The sequence below is a fragment of the Gekko japonicus genome, unplaced genomic scaffold (assembly GCF_001447785.1).
Source record: "Gekko japonicus isolate JY-2015 unplaced genomic scaffold, Gekko_japonicus_V1.1 scaffold3203, whole genome shotgun sequence".
NCBI classification, from domain to species: Eukaryota; Metazoa; Chordata; class Lepidosauria; order Squamata; family Gekkonidae; genus Gekko; species Gekko japonicus.
In genome coordinates this window covers 22,021-47,658 of record NW_015172109.1, presented here as the reverse complement: position 1 = coordinate 47,658, position 25,638 = coordinate 22,021, and the positions used below count along the sequence as shown (strand labels likewise).

The window sequence follows — 25,638 nt, the reverse complement described above, 5'->3', positions numbered from 1 at the left end:
GTGTGGCCTTATGACACACTTCCGGTGATGTCAGGGGGTGTGGCCTTATGACACACTTCCGGTGATGTCAGGGGGTGTGGCCTTATGACACACTTCCGGTAATGTCAGGGGGTGTGGCCTTATGACACACTTCCGGTGATGTCAGGGGGTGTGGCCTTATGACACACTTCCAGTGATGTCAGGGGGTGTGGCCTTATGACACACTTCCGGTGATGTCAGGGGGTGTGGCACATGCTAATGAGTTCCCCTAGCTCTTTTTCCACGAAATGACCCCTGACATGAAGGCAGGATTGAGAAGGGTACCCAGAACATTTGCCGATAAAGTTCTTTATGTTGTCGAAGGCTTTCACGGCCGGAGTTCATTCGTCGTTGCAGATTTTCCGGGCTGTATGGCCAAGACCATGGCCATACAGCTCGAAAAATCTACAACAACTAATAAAGTTCTTGTTTTTAAAAAAATGGAATGTTCCATCTTTCTTTTCAAAGCCAGGAGGTTTGATCACGTCGCTAAAAGTATGTACTCGTGGTCTCTGCGATCCGGTTCCCACTTTTCTCTTCCGCAGGTCCGTTTTCAACACCACTGTGGACTGGCTTCTCGGATCTAAAGAAAAGGGATGTTGTTAGATATCAGGAAAGGGTTTCCCCCACCCTGAATCCAATATCCAGTCTGTGGGTTCTAGATCAAAGCAAGCCCGAACTCTCCCTAGAAGCTAAAACTACTAAACTTGAAGGACTTCTTCACCCAAGGAGTGATGAACACATGGGATTCACTGCCACAGGAGGTGGTGGCGGCTACAAGCATGGACGGCTTCAAGAGGGAATTGGATAAGCATATGGAGTAGAGGTCCATCAGTGGCTCTTAGCCACAAGGTGTAGATAGGAACTCTCAGTCTGGGGCAAGTGATGCTCTGTCTTCTTGGTGCCGGGGGGGGGGTCAACAGTGGGAGGACTTCTAGTGTCCTTGCCCCATTGCTGGACCTCCTGAGGGCACCTGGTATTTTTGGCCACTGTGTGACACAGAGTGTTGGACTGGATGGGCCATTGGCCTGATCCGACATAGCTTCCCTTATGTTATCTTATGTTTCAAGCTATTGTACTTTGGCCACATTGTGAGAAGACAGGATTCGCTGGAAACAACAACAACGCCAGGGCTCTTTTTGTAGAAAAAGCCCAGCAGGAACTCATTAGCATAATAGGCCACACTCAACAGCAGGAACTCATTAGCATATTGGGCCACACCCCTGACAGCACAGCTCATTAGCACATTAGGCCGCACCCCCATGTTACCAGAAGTGTGCTCATCCAGCCACACCCACCTTTCCCTTCTTATTCTGTTTACCTTGTTTGTTGTCAAAACCCAGGGCCTTTTTTTGTAGCAGGAACTCCTTTGCATGTTAGGCCACACACCCCTAATGTAGCCAATCCTAATGAGTTTCTGCTGTTGGGCGTGGCCTATTATGCTAATGAGTTCCTGCTGGGCGTGGCCAGCTCGGGAGCCAGCCGGAACTCCGTTCCTGTGCGTTCCTGCCCAAAAATAGCCCTGTTCACCACTATGCTAAGTAGCTAAGTCCCTGGCTGTGTTTGACACCGTTTGACCACTCACAGCTGGCTTGATGGAGACACTGTCGTGTCATCCTGAAGATCTTTGTTCCGTGTCTCAGGCAGAAAGAAGCAGAGGATCCCCCCGGCCAAAGCCATGCCTCCAAGTAGCACCATCGGAATTGCAGGGTGGATCTCGTCCAGAAGGCCGACCAGTGGAGCCAGGATGCCACCAATTCTGGACGACATGGAGCACAAACCTAAGCTGGTCTGCCTGAGGGAGGAAGCAATGCACAGAAAGATTGAGACTGGCTGGACATCATGACAGAGGAATGGAGAGGCTCACTAAAAATACATTTTTATTTATTTGACATACGTAAATGTAATGTATTCAATAGCTGCCATGGAATGCATGATGTATATGAAACATCTAATTGACTTGCCATGTTGAGCTTCGTCCTGGGCTAGGATCCAAATCCATCCATTCGCACTGCTAGCCCAGGAAGCACCTAGCCAATCACTTTACAGCAAGCTCCCTGAGCGGGAACGTCTGTGATTGGTCCTTATATGAACAACCGTATTGGTTGGTATTTGTACAGTGGGTGTGGCTACATTAGCCGGGAGAGTTTAAAAGCAGGACAACGGCAATGTAGAAGCTGAACTGTTCTGTTCTGGCTATCAGGTTTTGATCCGTGTTGGAGTTGTGTTCGAGTTGAAAAATAAAGCTGTGTTCTTGCTGAATCACTCTCTGACTTCTTTATTAAGCGAGCGACTTAACAGTAAATGTCCGCCTCCCTCCCAGCCATCTCAGGCCCAAGGTAGGTAACAGTGATATAAAAATAAGTCAACCAAAAAATAGCAAAAACCCGAAAAACCAATCTAAAAACATTGTATACCCTCATCAGCAGTGTGTATTCTCCCTTTGCTAGGGTTGCCAGTCTCCAGGTCTGAGCAGGCATTTTTCGGGGCTTCTGCCCAACGCTGCCTATCTGGCCAGCAGGGGGAACCCCGCCCCCAAACAGTCACATGCCCGCATTTTGTCCCTGATGCAATGACGTCACCCGGAAGTGATGTCATCAGAGGAAGGAAGGAGGAGGACTAGAATTGCTGGCAACCAGGGGTCATTTCGTAGAAAAAGAGTTGCAGGAGCTCATTAGCATAACTCATTAGCATAACTTATTTGCATATGCCACACCCCCTGACATCACTGGAAGTGTGTCTGAAGGCAACACCCACCGCTCAGGCTCCACTGGACTGTTTTGGATTGCTAGCTATTGGGGGGGGGGACGTGAAGATCTGTCCTCACAGAGGAGGGAGAGCTCCTGCCTGAATAAAACTTGGTCTTAAAGGTGCCACTGGACTGTTTTGGACCAGGGGGTGTGGGGCTCTGCAGGTTACCTGGCTGCTTCTTGCTCTGACTGAGGGCTGCTGGGAGCAGGGGGTGGGGCTTGTTGCATGTGCCCACCCCCTAGTCTCTTTACTGCCGGAGCTCCGCTCCTGTGCGCTCCTGCAGGAAATGACCCCTGCTAGCAACCAACAGGAGATTGTGAGGAATTTTTTGGGGGGGGGTTTGCAACAATGCTATGATGTCAGTTCCAGAGGAACCCAGAAGTGACACGATCACATTGGGTGAAACGAGGGTCTCTTGACGCAACGAGATCACTTGCAGGTTGCACAAGAAGTAACATCATGGCATCAGCAGGCTACCAATAGTTCCCATCAGAAGAAGAAGAGTTGGATTTATATCCTGCCCTTCACTTGGAGTCTCAGAGCGGCTTACAACCACCCTCCCTTCCTTTCCCCACAGCAGACACCCTGTGAGGTAGGCGGGGCTGAGAGAGTTCTGAGAGAACCGGGACTGGCCCAAGGTCACCCAGTTGGCTGCATGGGGAGGAGTGGGGAATCAAACCCGGTTCTCCAGATCAGAGTCCGCTGCTCTTGACCACTACACCAAACTGGCTCTCAGCTAGCCCTATGTTTCCCCCAGAAGCGATGCAACACCAACAGCAATTTTTTCAACTTTTTTCTCTCTCACCAGCCATCAGAGCACTGGGAAATGTGAACCGGGGATGGAGCATGCCCCATCCCAGCGAGAACCTGGCAGCCCTACCTTCAGTTTGGTGCAGCGGTTAAGAGCGCGGACTCTAATCTGGGAGAACCGGGTTTGATTCCCCACTCCTCCACTTGCAGCTGCTGGATGACCTTTGGGGAAGCCATAGTTCTCTCAGAGCCATTCTCTCAAGGGCTGTTTCTGTCAAGAGCTCTCTCAGCCCCACCTAACTCACAGGGTGTCTGTTGTGGGGAGAGGAAGGGAAAGGAGCTTGTATTCCACTCTGAGACACCTTTGGGTAGTGTAGGGCGGGGTATAAATCCAATCTCTTCTTCTTTTACCTCACAGGCTGTCTGTTGTGGGGAGGGGGAGGGAAAGGAGTTTGTAAGATGCTCGGACACTACCTTGGGTAGTGAAGGGCTGGGCTCCTCCTCCTCCTCCTCCTCCTCTTCTTCTTCTTCTTCTTCTTCTTCTTCTCACTTTCCAGAAACTAGTCAACATCAGTCTGGAAAACTGGACAGAGCTGATCCCAGCAACACCAGTTAGGTTGCAGATACTTCTACTGCCTGAGTGCGAATTAGCTGAGCATCTAATTTGGAACGGTTCTGAGACATTTTATTGGCAAAGAACTGTGCAGAAACATCACCGCTAAAAGCCAAATCACTAACATTTGGAGGCTCCCTCCTGGGAGTTGTCAGCTGCCTAATTAATCCAAATGACTGTGCTGGATGCGATTCAGCTGATGCAATGGCAGCAGAGAAGTAAGATTTTGCCACCATCCCTGCCGCCTCATAGGCTTCCGGGTGGACTCTACAGCGTGCTCTGAGATTTGTCCCTAGATTTCTGCCACCATCCCTCTAGATTAGGGGTGTGCATTCAGCTTTGTCAGATGGAATAAATACCCGAAAAATAATACCTGAAAAATACATTATCAATATTTTTCAGGTATGTATTCAGCCGAATCAGATGCTCTAATCTAATTCAGCTACTGATAAGGTGTTCCCGTATAAAAGCCAATCTTATTCGGCTTTTATTCGGGTGCCCATCCCCGAATCAGGAAGGGAAGGGAAAACAGGGAGGCTTCTTTAAATGCCTCCCCAATCTGTCTTCACTTCCCTGTAAAAGCAAAGGGGGGGAGAGTGGGTCAGTTTCCACAGCTTAGTTTCCAGAGCTTAGAGGGAGAGTTGGTCTACACACCCTAGGGAATCCCCAACCTTTTTGAGCCTGCAGGCACATTTGGAATGCTGAAACGGCATGGTGGATGCAGCAACAAAATGGTTGCCACATAGGGTTGCCAGGTCTGGGTTGGGAAAAACCTGGAGACTTTGGGGGTGCATCCAGGAGAGGGCGGGGTTTAAGGAGGGGAGGGGCCTCAGCATAGTCCAATGCCATACAGTCCACCCTTCAGAGCAGCCATTTTCTCCAGGGGAGCTGATCTCTGTCAGCTGGAGATCAGTTGTAAAAGTGGGGGATCCTCAGGCCCCACCTGGAGGCTGGCAACCCTACTGCCACAAAATGGCTGCTTCAGGAGGCGGAGCCAGCCACAAAATGGCTGCCACGGCTTAACTTCAGCAATGCCGTGTAGATCCTCGTGCTGTGGAGGCAACTGTTGCCAAAGCAACATTAAAAAAAAATCTGCACAGACAATCAAATCTCCAATAGCCAGTCAGAAGCCTTGCTGGCCAAAAGCCCCACCCACTTCCTAAAAACACTTGGTGAGTGCCAGAAAAGGTGTTGGTAGGCATGGCAGTACTCATGGCACTATGTCGGGAACCCCCTGGGCTAGAGGAATCCAAAATGTGTTTCGTGCCTGGTCGGGAGCTTTTCCCATCACGCCTCTGGATGACTCCCCCCTGCCCAGCAATTTCTAAATCGACGCAAACTGAAACCAGAGCGAGATCCTCACCTGATGACTGTGGGAAACACTTCTGCAGAGAACACGTAAGTGGTTGAAAAGGAGGCCCCAAGAGAGGCCTTGCCGATAACAGCCAGCACCGTCACGGCGACAGGGATCGCTGGGCAAAGACAGACCACAGGGGAGGAAATTAGAGAGGAACCACAATTACCTTCCTGGAAAGCTGCCACCATTTCACAAGGATTTGGCACAGAAGTGTTTTTGCATAGCCCACTAACCGTATATGGTAGCTCTGCAGAAGAAACATAAGGCTTCCGGTCTTCGCTGGTTGCCCAGAGAGCAAAAACAGGGAAGATGTTGAACACCTGGCAGGCTGGGATATAACACTAATGGGTTTTGCTCAGCCTGGTCCTGATCCCTGCTGCCAATCAGCTGGCTGGCAGGGGGACTTACCAAAAGCAGGAAGGAGGCCCAAGCTACATCACCAGTAATGTGGTGACACTACTTCCAGCATGTACAGGAAATGACATCATCACCTCGGTGACACCGCAGCGACACTCTGGTGTAACCCCTTAGTTAGTGAACCAGTATTGGTATCTTTGGGAACATTTTTCACAGCTGCTCTCTGTTGTATTTAAATCAGCTGGATTTACATTTTAAGTTTATGGATATTAGCCTAGACTTTGAACTGGCCCTTGGGACTCAAGGGGTTATACCGGTATTTGGGCAAAAATTCTATGGTAGAAACCATTTTTACCATAGAGCTTTTGCCCAAATACCAGAGCATCGCTGTGATGTCACAATGTGATGATTTCATTTCCAGTACACATCTGAAGTGATGTACCCAGGGGTCATTTTGTTAAAAAAAAAAAAAAAGGTGCAGGAGCTCATTAGCATAACTCATTAGCATAACTCATCTGCATATGCCACACCCCCTGACATCACCGGAAGTGTGTCAGAAGGCAACACTCACCGCTCAGGCTCCACTGGAATGCTCCACTGGAATGCGCAGATCTGCCCTCGCAGAGGAGGGAGAGCTTGTACCTGAAGGCGGGCTGGAGGGGGGGACTCTGCAACTTACCTGGCTGATTCTTGCTCCTCGTGGCCCAACTGAGGGCTGCTGGGAGCAGGGGGCGGGGCTTGTTGCATGTGCCTGCCCACTGGGCTCCTTACTGCTGGAGCTCCGCTCCTGTGCGGTCCCGCAGGAAATGACCCCTGCCCACATTGCCGGCAACATGGCCTGGGCCTCTGTCCTTTCAGGGTAAGTACCCCTCACCCCCCCCCATTGCCAAGAGAGACCTGCCAACCCTAGGTTGGTGGACCCCAGCACCCCCCAACACACGTACCACCCCCATTCTCTCACCAAGGACTACTGCCCCCTGTCCTTTTATTCCTTGCTGACAGCTCTGCTCTGTCATCCACGCTGCAATATCCTTTCCAATTCGCTTTTTAAAGGAAGGGTTGCCATATCTGGGTCGAGAAATTCCTGGCGATTTGGGGGTAGAGCCTTGTGGAGGGTGTGGTTTGGGGACAGGAGGGAACTCAGTGGGGCATAATACCACGGGAGCCCAGTCCACCCTCCAAAGCTACCATTTTCTCTAGGGGAACCAGTCTCTAGTCTGAAGATCAGTGATAGATCGAGATGGGCAGCCATGTTAGTCTCCGCAGCAGTAGAAAAGAGCAAGAGTCCAGGAGCACCCGAAAGACTTCTGAAGAAGTGAGCCGTGACTCACAAAAGCTCATACCCTGCCACAAATTTTCTTAGTCCTGGAGATGGGTGGTAATTCTGGGAGACCTCCAGGCTCCACATAGAGGCTGGCAACCCCATTTAAAAGGGTTTTGTCTCTTAGGTTAAGAGATGCTAGAAAACGAACTCTAGTCTACAGAAGCTGATTTTAGAATAAACGCTCGTTTGTCTCTAAGGGTTCACAATAGACATGTGAGATCAATCTGGTAGGTGAAGGACTGCATATAATGAAAACTCTATGGTTTTCCCTTGGATGGCCCCAGCGTGCCCTGCGCCGTCACGTCACTTCTGGGTGACGTGCGTGCGCTGCGCACGCGCTTCGCCCGTGCGCATGTGCACTCCAGCCGCCAGCCGGGAGTCCACCACTGCGGCTAAAAAAGCACTTGGCAACCCTAACTCCAAGGATTTCTTGAGCATATGCAAGGCCCTTCTGTACAGAGAATGGAACAGGAAGCTCTGGATGTATGGCCTCTGGATCATATCTAAAGCTTCCATCTATCTTGCGAGTACATTTTTATCCCGCCCTTCTCCCAAGGAGCTGAAGGCTGTGTACATTTCCTTTCATTGGGACCAGCTGCTGTCAAACAAAAATAATACCCTATGGCTCCGCTTCCCAGCAGAGCGGGGATTTCATCTCTATGGCTTCACTTCCCAGCAGAGCGGGGATTTCATCCCTATGGCTTCGCTTCCCAGCAGAGCGGGGATTTCATCCCTACGGCTCCACTTCCCAGCAGAGTGGGGATTCTGTCCCTATGGCTCCGCTTCCCAGCAGAACGGGGATTTCGTCCCTGGGGCTCCGCTTCCCAGCAGAGTGGAGACTTAAGTGCATGTCTCCCAGGGACTAGTCCACTCCTCCAGCCACTATCACCACACTCTAATATTTGACTTCATCTGCCAACTTTGTATTTTATGTAAAGAATGACTGTACTTTTTGGAATTGCAGGGATGATTAGGCATATGACTCCTGCCAGGAGAAGCCAACCAGCCTGGCATTTCTTCCTCCCCATCCACTGCAGTAGAAAGATACAGGAAGCACGTGCCGGTATTTCAACAGCTCCAAACACAAGCTGGGTCATGTAGATGTCCAGGCCGAAATCCGCAACATGAAGGCTCACTCCATAGTACACCAGACTGTCCACAAACCTGAGAGCAAAGCAAAATACAGTTTGGGTCTGAGTTCATTTTTAATGTATTTTAATATCAATAACCACTTTATTTCTATGGCTTTCTGCGGGTTATATCAAGAGTAGCCTGTGCACACAATGAGATTCCATAGGAGTAGAGAATGCTACGGGTGGGTACTAAATTGAGCTTCCTGCAAAATTCAGGATTGATTTTTTTTTTAGCAGTGTAAATTTCTACTCCTTGCAGCAGCAAAGAAAAGCTTGAAACTGTGCCTGTAGAGGCAGAAGCCTGCAACAGGGGCAGAAGATTTCCATTAACCGGAGGGGGCGGTTTAAAATGGCTTTTTTATTGCTTTTATTGATTTAGCACCGTTCGGAAGACTTACCAGACCCAAGCCATAATTAAAATAAGTTTCCTTAGGTGTGCCTTCCGAAAAAGATCCAGGATGTTTCCAGGTTTGGCCTTCTTTTCGGGAGCCAGCTTCAAATTGTACAAAACGAGAAAGATAACGACGTCAGCCAGAATCGAAAGGTCTGCAATATAGCCTAACGTTATGGTTTGCGCTGCTGGCCTCTGTGTATGGGGTTCTCAGTAGAGTCTTGAGATGCTGCACAGCCAGGCGTGCCAGCTCTGTGTTGGGAAATACCTGGAGATTTTGGAGGTAGAGTCTGGACAGGGCTAGGTTTGGGGAGTGGGCCCGTAGCCACGGTGGGGCATTTGAGGGCAAAGCCCCACCAACCGTGAGCCCTTTTCCACCACCTGATGATTCACCCCCAGTGCGCCTAGCCCCATTGCGGTGGGGAGGCTGGGGAAAGAAAAGGAAGGCCCCCCCTGTGGCTTCTGGTCAGTTTCACTCCCCCCTCATCAGCTGTTAGATTTAACAGCTGAAAGGAGGGGAGTGAAACTGACCAGAAGCAGCAGGGGGGGCCTTCCTTTTCCTTCCCCAGCCTCTCTGCTGCTAGGGGGGAAAGCTGGGGAAGGAGAGAGAGAGAAGGCGTGGTGATGATGGTGGAGGAAGCCAATCTCTCTCCTGGGGTTGCCAATCGCCAGGTGGTAGAAGCCAGAAACGAGAGATCACGGGAGGAAGTGGGATTCCGAAAACAACGTCCGTGACAAAAATAAGGAAGAGTTAATAAAGATAAGTGGGAAAAATGTTTACTGCAGTAATTTCTGTACAAAATGTTGTTCTATAATCGCTCACACGCTACACTTGATCTTAGCCAAAAGGCCGAGAAAATTGTGAAATGTAAATTTAAGAAAGAACCTGAAATATAACTGTTGGGACTTAAAATGGAAGAAGTCAACATGGCGAAAAGGACTTTGATGTGGTACATGATCACAACTGCTAGAATGACTTATGCTCAATGCTGGAAGCAAGACAGAACTCCCGAAATTGGGGAGTGGATAAAGAAATTACTTTTTATGGCGGAAATGGACAAAATGACAAGAAAGCTTAAAAATTTGGAAGCAGAAGAATTTTTCGCAGACTGGATAGACTTTAAAGAATATTTAGAGAAATATTAGGATGTAAAGAACAATTTAATTTGCTTTGATAACTATTGAAAAAAGAAAGATATTAGAAGAAGGATAAATGTATAAGAATAATAGTTGAAAAATATGTTACCTGTAGAATGTGACTAACGAGTAAGGGGGGGAAAGAAGAGAATTTAAGGGGTGGGCTGGAGGTTGGAGCACTGTGGGAAGTCAAAAGGGGTGGGGAAATAGGAGAAAAGGATGTATAACAATTCGTAGTATGATGTATGTTTTACCTCTTAATATATCCTAATAAATTGTTTTTTTGGGGGGGGAAGGAAAAAAATATAATCGCTCACACGCTAATAAATACTGAGCGATGAACAATTCGTTTCACAACATTTGCTTTATCTGAGCGTATAGCAATCCCAATTCTTAACGATTACCACTGAATTTATAAGAACTGGGAATGCTACACGCCGAGACAAAGCAAATATTGTGAAACGGGGTTTTTTTCACTGCTCAGTATTCGTTAGCGTGTGAGCGATAATAGAAGAGAATTTTCTACAGAAGTTACTGCAGTAAACATTTTTGGAACTTATCTTTATTGACTCTTCGTTATTCTTGTCACTGATGTTGTTTTTGGAATTCCACATCCTCCAGGTGGTGGCTGGAGATCCCCTGGCATTACACCTGAACTCCAGGTGGACTCTATGGCATTATATCCCATTTCTATGGACGTTTCCAAGCGGAGGCTGGACGACCATCTTTTGGGTATGTTGTAGGGCTATCTTCCGGCTGTGCTCCTGCAAAGTGCAGGGGGTTGGACTAGATGACCTGCAAGTTCTCTTCCAACTCTAACATTCTATGATTCTAAGTCCCTCCCCAACCCCCATGGCTCCTCGAGCTCCACCCCAAAAATCTCCAGTATTTATTATTTTTAAGTATAAGCATAATGGGTGTCCCACAAGAACGAAAAACTGCCCCACAAAAACGAAAAAGGATCTTAATAAATTCAACTAAATTAGGCTACATTAACTTTAAAATATGAGATTGATAGGATTGCAATTATGGTCTGAGGGGATGTGATTTGATGCTTAAGTGGGTTTCTGACATAAGATTTTAAATGATAGGTGTCTTGGCAAGAAATATATTTAAGTCAAGGTCTGTTCTATTTAGCAATTCAATTTAAACAATTTTGGATGTTGGGAGGATCACAGCCAGGGGCTGATAAGAACTTTTAAAACAGCCAGATGGGCAGAACACAACAGCCAGATGGGTAGAAATTGGTATTTTAAAGGTTAAGAGATGATGAGGATACCTGATGTTTGCATATGAGAAATCTAAATATACAAGAAGCAGGACCTGTGATACTCGTGGGGTTGGTGTATTCCCCACGGCTCCTGGGCTGCCAAGGCTTCTCCCCGCCACCCACAACAACAGTGGCAAGCCCTGTGCGGCTGTGAGCTGTCAGGCCCACCAGGCTTCTCTCCCCCCCACCACTGCCGTGGCAACAACAGGCTCAGCTCCTGGTTGTGGGGCCTGTCAGGCCCCCGTCTCCAACAGTGGCGGCTGTGGCTCCTAGCCGCCACCCGCACCGCCAAGGCTTCTCCACCCCCGCTGCCACCGCCAGCACCAACCGCAGTGAGCCCTGTGTGGCTCTGCCACAGATCCCAGGGGTAAGTGCGGTCTCTGCACATGTGCAGGGAATGCTTTTTTACTTTGGGGGGGATTTAAGTATCCCCCCTATAGTTTTTTAAACTTTTCAGATTTTTCTGCACACCTGGGGACTGCCCCAAGTGTGAAGGAAAATCTCTCTGCCCCCTATGTGCCCCCGATGTGTGGATTTAGATATCCGCACAGAGGGGGCAACTTGGCTATTAGATATATAGATTATAGCAATATACTCCAAACAGTCAATAGGGGCTAGAGCTTCTATAAGCGACATATCTAATTGTCACCTTCAAGGTCAACAACTGAAAGTGTATGTTTATGCCATATTTGTAAGCATTTTGTATGATCACCACACCTTGGATTTACTTTTCTATCTTCCCTTCTTGTCGTTTTTTCTGTAGTTTATAGAAAATGCAATTTAAAAACCCCTTTGAGGGGCTTTAAAAAAAAACAAAATGAAAAATCCTGGCTACGGCCCAGCTGAGGAGGGGAGGGACTTCAGGATGGGACAATGCCATAGTGCCCACTTTCCAAAGTGGCCGTTTTCTCTCTGTAGGCTGGAGGTCAGATGTAAAAGGGGGGGATCTCCAGGCCCCACCTGGAGGTGGGCAACCCTATTCACCGGCTACGATACCAACATTCACAGAGGTGACAACCGACAGCCTGACTGTGTTGTAGTTGTCATTGGGGTTTTCTAGCCCTGGGACCAGCTGCCAGAAGAGCAAGAGGCAGGGACAGCTCTCTTCTTCTCAGCGTACGTTTTAGGGTGAAGAAACTGTTCTTTAAGTACGCCTTGCCTCTCGATCCAGCAAAAACCGCCCCACACCTTCCCACGGCCACACGTCTCTTCCCCGAGATCTCCCCCGGACCACATTTTCTTTCATCACAAAACTTTTTGGGAAAGACGCGCATTTAGGGTTGCCGATTCCAACTCGGGAAATTCCTGCAGATTCGGGGGTGGAGCCTTGTAAGGGCAGGATTTCGGGAGGGAAAGGGACCTCAGCCAGACAAAATGCCACAGGTTCCACCCTCCAAAGCAGCCATTCTCTCCAGGGGAACTGATCTCTGCCACCTGGAGGTGGGCTTGCCAACTCTGGGCTGTGAAACCCCTGGAGATATGGGCGGGCGGAACCCGGGGAGGGCGGGGTTTGGAGAGGGGGGGGACTTCAGTGGCGTACAATGCCATAGAGGCCACCCTCTACAACAGCCATTTTTTCCAGGGGGACCAAACTCTGCCGCCTGGGGATCACTTCTAATGGTAGGAGGTCTCCAGGCACCACCTCGAGGTTGGCAACCCAATCTGGAGATCAGTTGTAACTCCGGGGAATCTCCGGGCCCCACACCTGGAGGCTGGCAAACCTACAAGCATTAGACATCCCAGCCTTTGACACCTGGTTGAGTAATTCTTCTGGGGCGCTTCGCTTGTTGATCGACGCGGCCCTTCGGATTGTCTTTTTCGCCTCTTCTATCTTCCCTCTTGTCAGAAGCCATCGGGCAGAACTGGGGAGGATCCTGCAAAGGTGAGGGTACCATGAAGAGCCGTGGGTGAACTTAGGCGGATCAGGAGAGGGTAAGGTTGCCAGGTCAGTCGGACAAGCCAGCAGGGGGACTTACCGGGAGGCTCCAGGAGCGGGGAGGGAAGAAGCATGACGTGCCCGTGTCACTTCCGGCGACGCTCTCGTTCGTGGGCAAAACTCTATGGTAGAATTAGCTTCTAACCGTAGAGTTTGCCCAAAAACCAGAGCAGCCAGCATCCCCGACATCACCAATGTGCCTACCATGTTTCCCCGAAAATAAGACACTGTCTTAGATTTACTTTTTCCCAAGAAGACACACTAGGGCTTATACCACAAATGCATAGAAATCCTGCTAGGTCTTATTTTTTGGGTAGGTCTTATTTTCGGGGAAACAGGGTACGTCACTTCTGGATGACATAGGCACGTCACGTTTATTTCCAGGTCCAGTTTGGTGTAGTGGTTAATCTGGGAGAACCGGGTCTGATTCCCCACTCCTCCAGGTGCACCTGCTGGATGGCCTTGGGCAAGCCGTAGCTCTGATAAGAGCTGTTCTCAAAAAAGAGCAGTTTCTGTCAAGGGCTCTCTCGGCCCCACCTACCTCACAGGGTGTCTGTTGTGGGGAGGGGAAGGGAAAGGAGTTTGTAAGCCGCTCTGAGACCCCTTTGGGTAGTGAAGGACGGGGTATAAATCCAATCTCTTCTTCTTCTTCTTCCCTCCTCCGAGGGATAATGGGGGGGGGGCGTAGAGGAGCGCCTGAAACCAGGGGATTCCCTGCTCACCGGGGGGATCTGCCAACCCTAGGAGAGCTTTCGTGTCCCTTTCTTCCATGCCCAGGGTAATGCTGATGGCCAACGGTGTAGACTTTCCAATTTCCCGGGGGGGGCTGAACACCTTCCTGAAAATTTCGGCGGGGGCTGACGCCCCGCCGCCCCCACGAAGATTACGCCTATGCTGATGGCCACTTTGGGGTCGGAAAAGAATTTCCCTCCAGGCCAGATGTGAGGCAAACCACCCTAATTTCCTTAAGGGTTAACGTGATTATTAGAGGTCCCAGTCCAGCTCTCGGGTGTTCATGGTTTGGGCCTTCCTGCAGGTACCATCCCTATCTCTTTCAAGGCCGGGCTCAAGTATGTGGTAATTGGCTAATTGTGAGATCCTGTACTCAGTTGTATAACCAGACCGGGGGGTGGGGTGGGAATTAGGAGCAGACATTAACGTATTCTGGAAAGTCCCATTCAGAGAGATTCCTGATTGGATCTTGGTGCCAAGAGGGCAAAAAGCTGTAATAAGAGTATAGGCCAAAGGGAAGTCATGCTAACTTCATGGTCATGCCCAGAGGTCATTTCGGGGGGGATCGCGGGGGATCGCAGTTCCCCCGGGTGAGGTACGGGGGGCGGGGCACATAACGAAGCCCCGCCCCCTGCTTCCGGCTGCCCCGCTTCTGGCCCTCATTCAGCCAGGAGGAGGCAGGAGAAGAGGAAGGGTAAGTTGCTTCCTCCCCGCCTCTCCCCACCCCTGCCTGCCTGGCGCCAGGGAGGGCCTTCGCGGGGCTTCCTGGCACTCCCGCCAGCCTTGCAGGTCCAGCGCTGGGCCCCTCATGGGGCTCGGCAGTGGAGCTGCAAGGCCGGCAGTGGCGGCCGGGACCGTTGGGGGCGGGGTGTGTGGCCTTTTGACACACTTCCGGGGATGTCAGGGGGTGTGGCATATGCTAATGAGTTATGCTAACGAGTTCCCCTAGCTCTTTTTCTACAAAACAACCCCTGCTCATGCCATGCTACTATATTTTGATATATTAGGCTTCTGTTAAATCCTGGGTTCTAGATGCATTGCAGTGATCAGCTCTGGTTTATTAAGTGATTTCGGCAAACTACAAGACAAGCTAGCAGGGCTTGAGCCCTGCTTATAAAGCCAGCAAACACCTCACCCAACACACACCCAGTGATAGGCTATTTAGATTACACTGCTTATCTATTGGTTAGTTCCTAGATCCAGGTGAGCTATTGTTCTAGAGAAGCAAGCTCAACCCATTCTAGGTACAGCTTTGAGGAATGGCTTTAGGCTCAGTACATCAGCTTCATTATCCTGGATAGAATGCTCTTATGCTACTGCTTGGGTTTTATGCTGCAAGAAGATTTGTCATCTAATGCCAGGTTGGGGGGGGGGGAGAGAGAGAGAGAGAAGAGATTGAATTTCCTGCATTGTGCCAGGGGTTGGGCTAGATGACCATTGAGGTCCCTTCCAGATCTATGTTTCTAAGTGGATAAGCCAGAAGAATAAGGAGGAGGAGGAGATCGGATTTATACCCCACCCCTCACTACCCGAAGGAGTCTCAGAGCGGCTTACAGTCTCCTTTCCCTTCCCCTCCCCACAACAGACACCCTGTGAGGTCAGTGGGGCTAAGAGAGCTCTTTGAGGACCGTTCTTGAGAGAACAGCTCTGAAAGAACTTGTGACCAACCCAAGGTCACACCAGCAGCTGCATGTGGAGGAGTGGGGAATCAAACCCAGTTTTTCCAGATTGGAGTCTACGCTCCTAACCACTACACCAAACTGGCTGACCTTCAAGCCAGTATTCTGTACTCTGATAAGATTCAGACAAAACTCTGAAAGACCATCAGCATTCAGAGCGTTATTTCAGCAAAGGCTGAGCTGCCCAGGGGGAAAAAATGTAAAGTGTGTTACTGACACAGTTGCCAGACTCTGCTTGGCACTGGGAGAATGAGCCTGGGGGCTCAGGGCCCGTGATACTTCTTCCCCTTCTCTCCCTCCTTATGTTTTACCTCCTGCTTTTCAGTGAAAACATAACTTGCGCTTCCAACCAAACTGGCAAGCCACGCTTGGCGCTTGTCCTGCAAAACCAGGATTCTAAAACACTGTTGGCCGGTTCAGGCCCAGTGACAAAATAGGGGGCAACCTCCCCCCAAATGCTTCTCCCAGGCTCATTTTTGTAGGTTTTGGTGTTAGAGAGCCAGTTTGGTGTAGTGGTTAATTGTGCAGACTCTAATCTGGGAGAACCAGGTTTGATTCCCCAATCCTCCACTTGCAGCTGCTGGATGACCTTGAGCAAGCCATAGTTCTGATAAGAGCTGTTCTTGAAAAAAGAGCAGTTTCTGTCAGAGCTCTCTCAGCCCCACCTGCCTCACGGGGTGTCTGTTGTGGTTGTGGGGAGGGGAAGGGAAAGGAGTTTGTCAGCCGCTCTGAGACCCCCTTGGGTAGTGAACGGCAGGGTATAAATCCAATCTCTTCTCTTCTTCTTCTTCTTCTTCTTCTAACAGTTATAGAGGCCAACCAAGATGATTCAAGGGGTTGGAGGACCATCCCTACGTAAAAAGACTGAAGAGTCTATGAACTTTCAGTTTATTTATTTATTTATATATTACATTTATATCCCGCACCTCCCCACCAAGGCAGGCTGAAGATGGCTTATATATCTGTTAAAACACTGACATACAGTAAAACACAAATTAATTAAAACTACAATATATAAAATCGTACATTCAAACAGATGTTCATATCAGATGGCATCAATCTCTCAACTGTAGACGGTCGCCCACCACCCTAATCCAGGCTCGTGCCAGGCTGTTGGTGCTGGTGATTGAACAGGGCCCTGGTATTAAAAGGCGGCACCCTAATCAAAGGCCTGGCGGAAGAGCTCCGTCTTGCAGGCCCAGCGGAACTGTAAAAGGTCCTGCAGAGCCCTGATGTCTTCCGGAAGCTCGTTCCACCAGTAAGAGGCCACCACAGAAAAGGCCCTGGCCGTCGTTGCGGCCAGCCTGGCTTCTTTAGGGCCCGGGAGAACTAGGCGGTTCTGGGATCCCGATCTTAGTGCTCTCTGGGGGACATGTGGGGAAAGGCAGTCCTTTAGGTAGGTAGGTCCCTGACCATATAGGGCTTTAAAGGTAAGAACCAGTACCTTGAACTGAATCCGGTATGCTATAGGCAGCCAGTGCAGCGCTTTTAGGGCAGGCTGGATGCGTTCCCGCACGGGAAGACACAACAACAGCCCCGCCACTGCATTCTGCACCAGCCCTCCCGCTGTTGCCCCCCCCCCCAAGCACCAAGAATACAGAGCATCACTGCCCCAGACATAGTGTCACATCTCTACCTTGTGGCTAAGATAACATGAGAACATAAGAGAAGCCATGTTGGATCAGGCCAATGGCCCTTCCAGTCCAACACTCTGTGTCACACAGTGGCCAAAACCCAGGTGCCATCAGGAGGTCCACCAGCGGGTCCAGAACTCCAGAAGCACCAAGAATACAGAGCATCACTGCCCCAGACATAATGTCACATCTCTACCTTGTGGCTAAGATAACATGAGAGCATAAGAGAAGCCATGTTGGATCAGGCCAATGGACCATCCAATCCAACACTCTGTGTTGCACAGTGGCCAAAACCCAGGTGCCATCAGGAGGTCCACCAGCGGGTCCAGAACTCCAGAAGCCTTCCCTCTGTTGCCCCCCCCCCCAAGCACCATGTACATTGCATAAGTAATCCATCCAGACATCGTGACCACACCCCATACTTGCAGACACTCACCATATGTAAAAGAAGAGACACAACGCAGGGGCAGAGCCGACAATCTGATAGAGCCTCCAGTTCCGAATGCCGTATGCCAAGCCGGCCAGGGCCATCTGCCCCATGGCATTGCAACAGTGAGTAATAATCATCGCAAGGGGGCGGTAGGAAGCCCCCACCCACTCAGAACCTAGAAGGGAACAGAGACAGTCAGACTCTTAGAAAAGCAACGATACAGAGTAGACAATGGTCTGTTTTACAATTTATGGCAGGTCATGACCTCCTCACTTCTAATCCAAACTACCATACATGGCTCTACTTTTAATACACCCTTGGAGTTGGCATGCTGTTGGGAAGTCCCTTTCGGTTGACGGGGCTTTGATCTTTTCATAATCCAGCTCTTCTGTTGTGACTGATCAGACCCTTTTTGTTATGTCCTGCACTGTATTTCAGCTTTCCCTTCACCCCTGATTGGTTGTAGTTCATTTGCTCTATGAACTCACGATGATTGTACATTTGTTACTTTTTCTTTCCTTTTTTCGTATGTACCTCCAATGAAGTATGTTTAAATTAAACAAAATAACAATGGGTGTAACCAAGAAGCATGTATATTAGGGGTGTGGAAAATGCAATCTTGAAGCCAAAAATTTACACATTTGTTTCAGGTCATTACGGTGGTATTCCCTAATACAGAACAGTATTAGGAATCGAAGATTCTTAGCGAGACAAAACTATTCCCCCTGAAAAAATCTGAGTTGTTTTCGAGTTCAGATGCTTAGCAAGCCAACAGCTTGCGCTTATCATGTTGTTCTTTGATTCCGCTTGTTTTCCTGGCCATTGGCATCCTTCCTACCAATTAGTTTCTAGCAAGGGAGGAGCACAGCCTAACACTCCCAACCAATCACCAATGCTGCCTGTCATTTCCTGTCATAGCAGTCTATAGAGAGGGGTATATGTGCAGAAAACCAGCTACTTCTTTGGGGTCTGCTAAAATGGAGAGCCTTTGTTGAATGCTTGAAATTTGGCAGGTTTTGGGAGGAGTCAGAGGAGTGCATTGAATGCAATTTTGGTGCCATTATCTTTAATGACTGCTGCCCTAGACCCTGGAATTGGCTGGCCATTGAAAAGGATGGTGCCTGCAGTGAACATGCACAGAAAATGATCCCAAAACTCCAGAACTCCACACATGGATTTCTAACCCAAACCAGTAATACCTTACCTAAAATAAAGCAATCATAATAAAAACAAATTCCCTCCCTAAGCCCAGATCCAAAACTGTAATGATTTTTTTCTTAGCACACACCTTTTACAGTTCCACAGGGCCTGCAACATGGAGCTCTTCCGCCGGGCTTTCAAGTAGGAGCCACCACTACTACTACCATTACCACCACTGGTAGACCTGAGGGGTGGCCCCATGAAGATCAACCATGATTTCGCTGTGGTCAGTACCGCTGAATGGGGTCAAGTAACATCTATGGGTCTTAATCTCCCTATTGTTATTTAAGATACTGGGGAGTCCATCTTGCAAATTTGATTCCATCTTGTTAAATTTTGATTGTAACCACTGAGCACTTTAATGTTGATTGTTTTATCCTGTTTTTATGTTGTTTTATGCTTTGGCACACGGTGCCCTATTGTAAGCCGCCCTGATCCCGCTTGCGGGGAGGGCGGGGTAGAAATGTAATACTAACAACAACAACAACAACAACAACAATAATAATAATAATAATATACATTTAGGGTGATTCTTTAAAAAAGGAGGGAGCATAAATTGAATTCCCAGGGGTTGTCACTTTTGAATACAAGGCCCAGCCCTTCCCAAAGAAGCTCAGGTATGGGGAGTCTTACTTAAAGCCGCCACACTTATACTGAATCCAGCAAAAGCAGAACCCACGATGAATCTCAAGGCGATGTAGACGTACAAATTGGGTGCAAAGCCTGCTCCGACACCAAAGGAGCCCATCAAGAGAAGGGTGAACAAGATCATGTTTCGGCTCCCAATCCTGGGGGGAAGAAACGCAAGGAGGTCAGCAGAAGACGGCCATTACTTGGACACAAGGACACATTGCATGCACACAGTTATATTACAGCTTTTTAGCTTTAGAAAGGGCAATATCTATTTGGAAGGGGCATTATTAGGTAATAGCTAAGGGACCGCCTCTTCCCATATACGCCTCGAAGAGCGTTAACGCTCAAAAGATCAACATCTCCTGGTGGCCCCTGGCCCGAAGGACGCCCGTCTTGCCTCGACCAGGGCCGGGGCTTTCTCTGTCCTGGCCCCAGCCTGGTGGAACATGCTCCCTGTTGAGACCAGGGCCCTGTGGGATCTCCTTCAGTTCTCATCAAAAATTACTTTGCCCAGGGGAAAGCCGCTACTAGACTTTTGTTCATGAGGATCAGGGGTCATTTCCTGCAGGAGCTCACAGGAGCGGAGCTCCGGCAGTAAAGAGCCCAGGGGACGGGCACATGCAACAAGCCCCACCCCCTGCTCCCAGCAGCCCTCAGTCAGAGCAAGAAGCAGCCAGGTAAGTTGCAGAGCCCCCCCCCAGTCCAAAACAGTCCAGTGGCACCTTTAAGACCAAGTTTTATTCAGGCACAAGCTCTCCCTCCTCTGTGAGGGACAAACCCGCCCCCCCCCCCCCCCGAATAGCTAGCAATCCGATACAGTCCAGTGGAGCCTGAGCGGTGGGTGTTGCCTTCTGACATACTTCCGGCGATGTCAGGGGGTGTGGCACATGCAAATAAGTTATGCTAATGAAGTTATGCTAATGAGCTCCTGCACCTCTTTTTCTACGAAATGACCCCTGGATGAGGATGACGATAGTTCCCAGTTCCTTATTCTGGGAACCAACTTCAGCCTCCTCTTTTGTTCTGTCTGTATAACACGTGGAAGTGTGGCGTTCCCTCTCTCACCTATACTATCTCGAATGGAGCTCCCTAAGTAAAGAAGGCTTATTGGTTTGCGACTTACAAATGGCTCCGAGTAACTTTGTAGCTTTGCTAGCACGCACAGTACCGAGACACTGCTGCTGCGTGTAAGCCTAGTGAACCCTGCTACCAACAGATATTCATGGTCATACCACACCAGTGAATCTGTCATTAGGGAAGGTAAGCCAGCCAACAGTGAGAAACCCCCATGCGTTGCTTCCAGTGCCGTGAAAGAAAAGCTGGAGACAGTCATAGCTAAACTAAAGGCCAGCTCATGGGGGAGGCTCAGTCCACACAAGACGAGAAGAGATTTCTTTTCTGTCGGGTTCTTGGTCCGGGTGGTATGCTTCTGCTTTTAAGGCACACCCATAGAACAGCTGCCCACAACCGTAAGGTGTATTTTTGTGTGTGTGTGTAAGCAGAAGAACAGGAAACGTTCCTAGGAAATTAGCCGTTGTAGTTTTTCTGGGTTGTCTGGCCGTGGTCTTGGCACTGTAGGATCTGACCTTTCGCCAGTAGCTGTGACTGGCATCCTCAGAGGTATGACACAGAAAGATGGAGGACTCTCTGTGTCATCTGACAACAGCACTACAGATAAGATCAGAATCCACATGCAAAAGAACCTCCTCAGGAAACAATCCATATGCAAAATAACCTCCTCAGGAAAGCTCCTCCATTAGCACATTCACAGCCTGGGGAACTCCTACAAGATAATGACTCAGCCCTACCCCACCTTCCTGAGTAGATATAAATTACCTGCCTACCATTTTTCTTCTCCCCTTGACACAGAGAGTACTCCATCTCTCTGTGTTATACCTCTGAGGATGCCAGTCACAGCTGCTGGCGAAACGTCAGGTCCCACAATGCCAAGACCAAGTGAGTGCGCGCGCTGCATCCACATCACCCAGAAGTGACGCGATCATATCGGGCACGTTGGGGCGGGGCCACAATCATCCAAAGGAAAACCATAGAGTTTTCCCTCCGATAACCGCGTCCCCACCCCCAACGCGCCCGACGTGACTGCGTCATTTCCAGGTGACGTGCTGACGCCGGGCACGTCACGTGCTTTGGGGGTGGGGTTCCCCCTGGGGCCCGATCTGCCGCCGGACTTGGCAAGCCTACGTGAAAGCCTTCGGCAACCTATTGCCTTTTGCATTATTTATTCTCCTGCCTTGCCAAGGATGAAGAGCTTAGCTGGAAACTCAGATCCTTTGGCAGAATGCACCGTGCTCTTGGAACAGTCATGGTGCCCGTGGCAGAGCAAGTATGGAAGTGTGGCGGACACAAGGCCAAACCTGAAGGGCTACCACGAATGGGGATCGAGCACATTGCCTGTATGCACATTAAATCCCTGCAACAACTGGTTTGCTTCAGGGCAGCAGGAGTGGGGGAAGCACAGCCAAATTGCCGCAGAGACTCACATCTCCTTACCTGTCACTCAGCGGCCCAAAGACCAATGCTCCAACCAGAACGCCCGCCATGAGGAAGGACTGAGAGATGCTGTTTAAGTTCTTTCGCTCGCAGACCAAGTTGAACTAGCAAAAGAAGAACATGCGGTCCTTTTCATTGAGTCTCCTCTCAGCACCAACATTAAGAACATAAGAGAAGCCAACGCTGGATTAGGCCAGTGGTCCATCTAGCCCAACACTCTGTCACACAGTGGCCAAAGATACCAGGTGCCGTTAGGAGGTCCACCAGTGGGGCCAGGACACTAGAAGCCCTCCCACTGTTGCCCACTGTTGCACTCTGCCCCCCAGCATTTCGGTACTCAGCAGCTCCCTTTTCTCCTTCTTTGCATGCATTTGCATGCATTTGCAGCTCGCCCCCTCGGCCCGCCCACTGCAGCTCCGGTGCCCGCCCCTAGCCCACCCCGCACAGGGGGGGGGGCAGTGCCAGAATGTATCCTCACCTAGTGGGCAGAAAAAAACTGGGGCCGTCACAGCTCACAACTGGGTATAGGAGGAGAATGTTGGATTGGGCACTTCCCTTAGTAGCTAGGAAAATATAGATAATCCATTCTCTATAAGTGCTTGGAGAAAACAGGTTTAATCGATCCATAAATTGGGGGATTAACCATCTCAAAAGTGTTAAGGTTCCTCTGCCCAAGCTACAACACATGTACATTACAAACAGGTAAAATTTATGTCTTGGTGCTGAGGTTGCCACAGTAACTGCAGGCAGCGACACGGAGGAAGGAGTAGGTGCGGGGCCCGTCACCGCAGGGATCCGGGTGACACATTAATACCCCCCTGCCACTCTCCGACACCAACACGACACATTTCCCAAAAGAGGCCTTGTCAGCTGATTCCCTGCTGCTTCTCCGGCTCTTTGGAAGGGGACATTGGGAGTGTGGCTCTTCCGCATCTCAGATGCAGGTTAATGAGGCTTACTCTGGAGCAGTGCTCAGGGCCCTACTCCGTCTTCGCTCTGATGGGCATGGTGGGCGATTCTGCATCTAGCGTTCACTCCACATTTTCTCAAATGGGAGGGAAACGTGCAGCTCGAAACCACATTCAGATACCTCGGGGCAACATTGCACTGACTGCAAAGTCACCCCTGAACGGCCATAAATCTATGCAGTAGGTACCGTAAACACCGATGATCAGGGCTATTTTTGGGCGGGAACGCACAGGAACGGTGTTCCGGCCAGCTCCCGAGTTGGCCACGCCCAGCAGGAATTCATTAGCATAACAGGGCACACCTAACAGCAGAAACTCATTAGGATTGGCCACATTAGGGGTGTGTGACCTAACATGCAAAGGAGTTCCTGCTACAAAAAAACCCCCAGGGTTTTGACAACAAACAAAGTAAACAGAATAAGAATCAAAAGGTGGGTGTGGCAACATGGGGGTGTGGCCTAATATGCCAATGAGCTGTGATGTCAGGGGTGTGGCCCAATAGGCTAATGAGTTCCTGCTGTTGGGTGTGGCCTAGTATGCTAATGAGTTCCTGCTGGGATTTTTCTACAAAAGTAGCCCTGGTGTCAAGTAGTATTTCCCTCTGTCCTTCCTGAACTTACTGCCCATCAGCTTCATTGGATGCCCTCAGGTTCTAGTCTTTTGGGAGAGGAAGAAAAAGTTCTCTGCGTCAGCTCTCTCCACCCCATGTACAATTTTATAAACCTCTATCCTTTCTGCACGCACACACCCTTAAGTTGTCTCTTTGCTAAACTGAAAAGTCCCAGAGACGCTTCAGCCTTTCCTCAATGGGAAGGGGCTCCAACCCCCTCATCTTCTTGTTTGCCTTCCTCTGTACTTTCTCCAGCTCCACAATGTCCTTTTAGAGATAACGCTGACCAGAACGGTAGACAATATTCCAAAGGAGGCCGCCCCATAGCTCTACACGGGGCACTAAAATCCATCAGAATGACAGCTTTGGTGAACACCAGAAGGGTGAAGACATTTTCCAGTTGGTTAGGATAGCTGAGCTTAGCAGCTAGGAAAATATAGATAATCCGTTCTCTATAAATGCTTGGGGAAAAGAGGTTTAATCGATCCATAAATTGAGCTGCGGTGGCTCAAGTGGTTAAGACGCTGAACTGCAGGCTGTGGGAGGTCGGTAGTTCAGCAGTTCGAGACCCGAGTGTGCCGCATGACGGAGTGAGCTCCCGTCTCTAGTTCCAGCTCTTGCCAACCTAGCAGTTCGAAAGCAAGAAACTGCAAATAGATAAATAGGTACCACTTCAGTGGGAAGGTAACAGCGATCCGTGCGCCTTAGTGTCATGCCGGCCACATGACTACGGAAACGTCTTCGGACAGCGCTGGCTCTTCGGCTTGGAAACGGAGATGAGCACCGCAACCCTAGAGTCAGACTCGACTGGCTTTCGAGCAAGGGAACCTTTACCTTTACCTAGGATAGCTGAAACTTCAGCACAGTCCTAGAAGTTAGCACCACATTATATTTTTACCTCATAATGCAGGATTTACCTCATACGAGGTGCCACTGTAAACCCCCCAAACTAGACGATTTAACACCATTTTTTGTAAGCAGGAACCAATTGTTTAATTGAAGTCAGTGGTATGGCTCTGTTCTCTGGTCTACCCATGTTTCTAGCTACCAGGGCCCTTGTATTATTCTATGCTGTACGGAGTTTTGAATTAAAGAAATTGCTTAAATTAGTTTGTCTTGCAAGTTTGATTCCTGATTCAGCTATGCAGAATCCACACGGGCATACGTAGTACTACCAGGATGCAAGGCCATTAGAAAGTAGAGGAAAATTCAAAATCAGACTGGATGTTACAAAATAGAAGCGGGGGTGTGGGGGGAGAAAAAAAGAGAGATGTTTGAGGTCATGATTTTAGGGGGGGGGAGAGAAAGAAGAGATGTTTCTGGGCATGATTTTTAGGCCGGAATAGTAGAGAGAACAGGCCTTAAAATCATGGCCTGAAATCTCTCTCTTTTTCCTCTCCCCTCCCCCGTTTTTATTTTGTAATATTCAGCCTGACAAAGTGTTTGGGTGAATCTGAAAGTATGCATGCTGTTTTGTGTTATTTTGGTTGGCTCGTTGGGTATTTAGGGGTTCCAGACCTTGATATCTGTACTCTTCCTTTATTAATTAATAAATATTTTAATGTTTCCTCTCTGCAGAACTGCTGCATGTGTTTCTCAAACTGGGTTGGGAAAACACAGCTAGAGACACAGGTTGTGTCTAACATTACTAATAAAAGGCATTATGTGGATTGCGCTTTGTTTTTTCGTTAAAGAAAGGTCAGCGTGTTTCGTTTTCCAGCTAGCTTTAGCACTCAAGTGTCCCAAGGGGATGATGTATCCCATGATGAAGAAGAAAAGAAGAAGAGATTGGATTTATACCCCGCCCCTCACTACCCAAGGGAGTCCCAGAGCAGCTTACAGTCACCTTTCCCTGTGAGGCAGGTGGGGCTGAGAGAGCTCTGACAGAAACTGTTCTTTTTCAAGAACAGCTCTGACAGAACTATGGCTTGCCCAAGGTCATCCAGCAGGTGCGAGTGGAGGAGTGGGGAATAAGAACATAAGAACATAAGAACATAAGAGCTGCCAATGTTGGATCAGGCCAAAGGCCCATCCAGTCCAACACTCTATGTCACACAGTGGCCAGAAATACCAGGTGCCATCATGAGGTCCACCAGTGGGGCCAGGACATTAGAAGCCCTCCCACTGTTGACCCCCCCCAGCACCAAGAAGACAGAGCATCACTTGCCCCAGAGCCCCTATCTAAACCTTGTGGCTAATAGCCA

The 25,638-nt window shown here is 49.3% G+C and overlaps 1 protein-coding gene across 1 annotated transcript in view; it reads right to left on the bottom strand.

Moving 5' to 3' along the window:
- Window positions 1-430: 430 nt before the first annotated feature.
- LOC107118599 (solute carrier family 22 member 13-like) overlaps window positions 431-25,638 on the bottom strand; it is a 36,834-nt gene continuing 11,626 nt past the window's right edge. The window contains exons 3-11 of the mRNA XM_015420961.1: window positions 21,857-21,960; window positions 19,346-19,500; window positions 17,519-17,687; window positions 12,855-12,975; window positions 8,702-8,796; window positions 8,120-8,334; window positions 5,496-5,604; window positions 1,604-1,813; window positions 431-601 (exon numbers count right to left, since the gene is read on the bottom strand). Coding sequence (XP_015276447.1) covers window positions 508-601; window positions 1,604-1,813; window positions 5,496-5,604; window positions 8,120-8,334; window positions 8,702-8,796; window positions 12,855-12,975; window positions 17,519-17,687; window positions 19,346-19,500; window positions 21,857-21,960 — 1,272 coding nt within the window. The 3' untranslated portion in view covers window positions 431-507. The remainder of the gene's footprint in view (window positions 602-1,603; window positions 1,814-5,495; window positions 5,605-8,119; window positions 8,335-8,701; window positions 8,797-12,854; window positions 12,976-17,518; window positions 17,688-19,345; window positions 19,501-21,856; window positions 21,961-25,638) is intronic.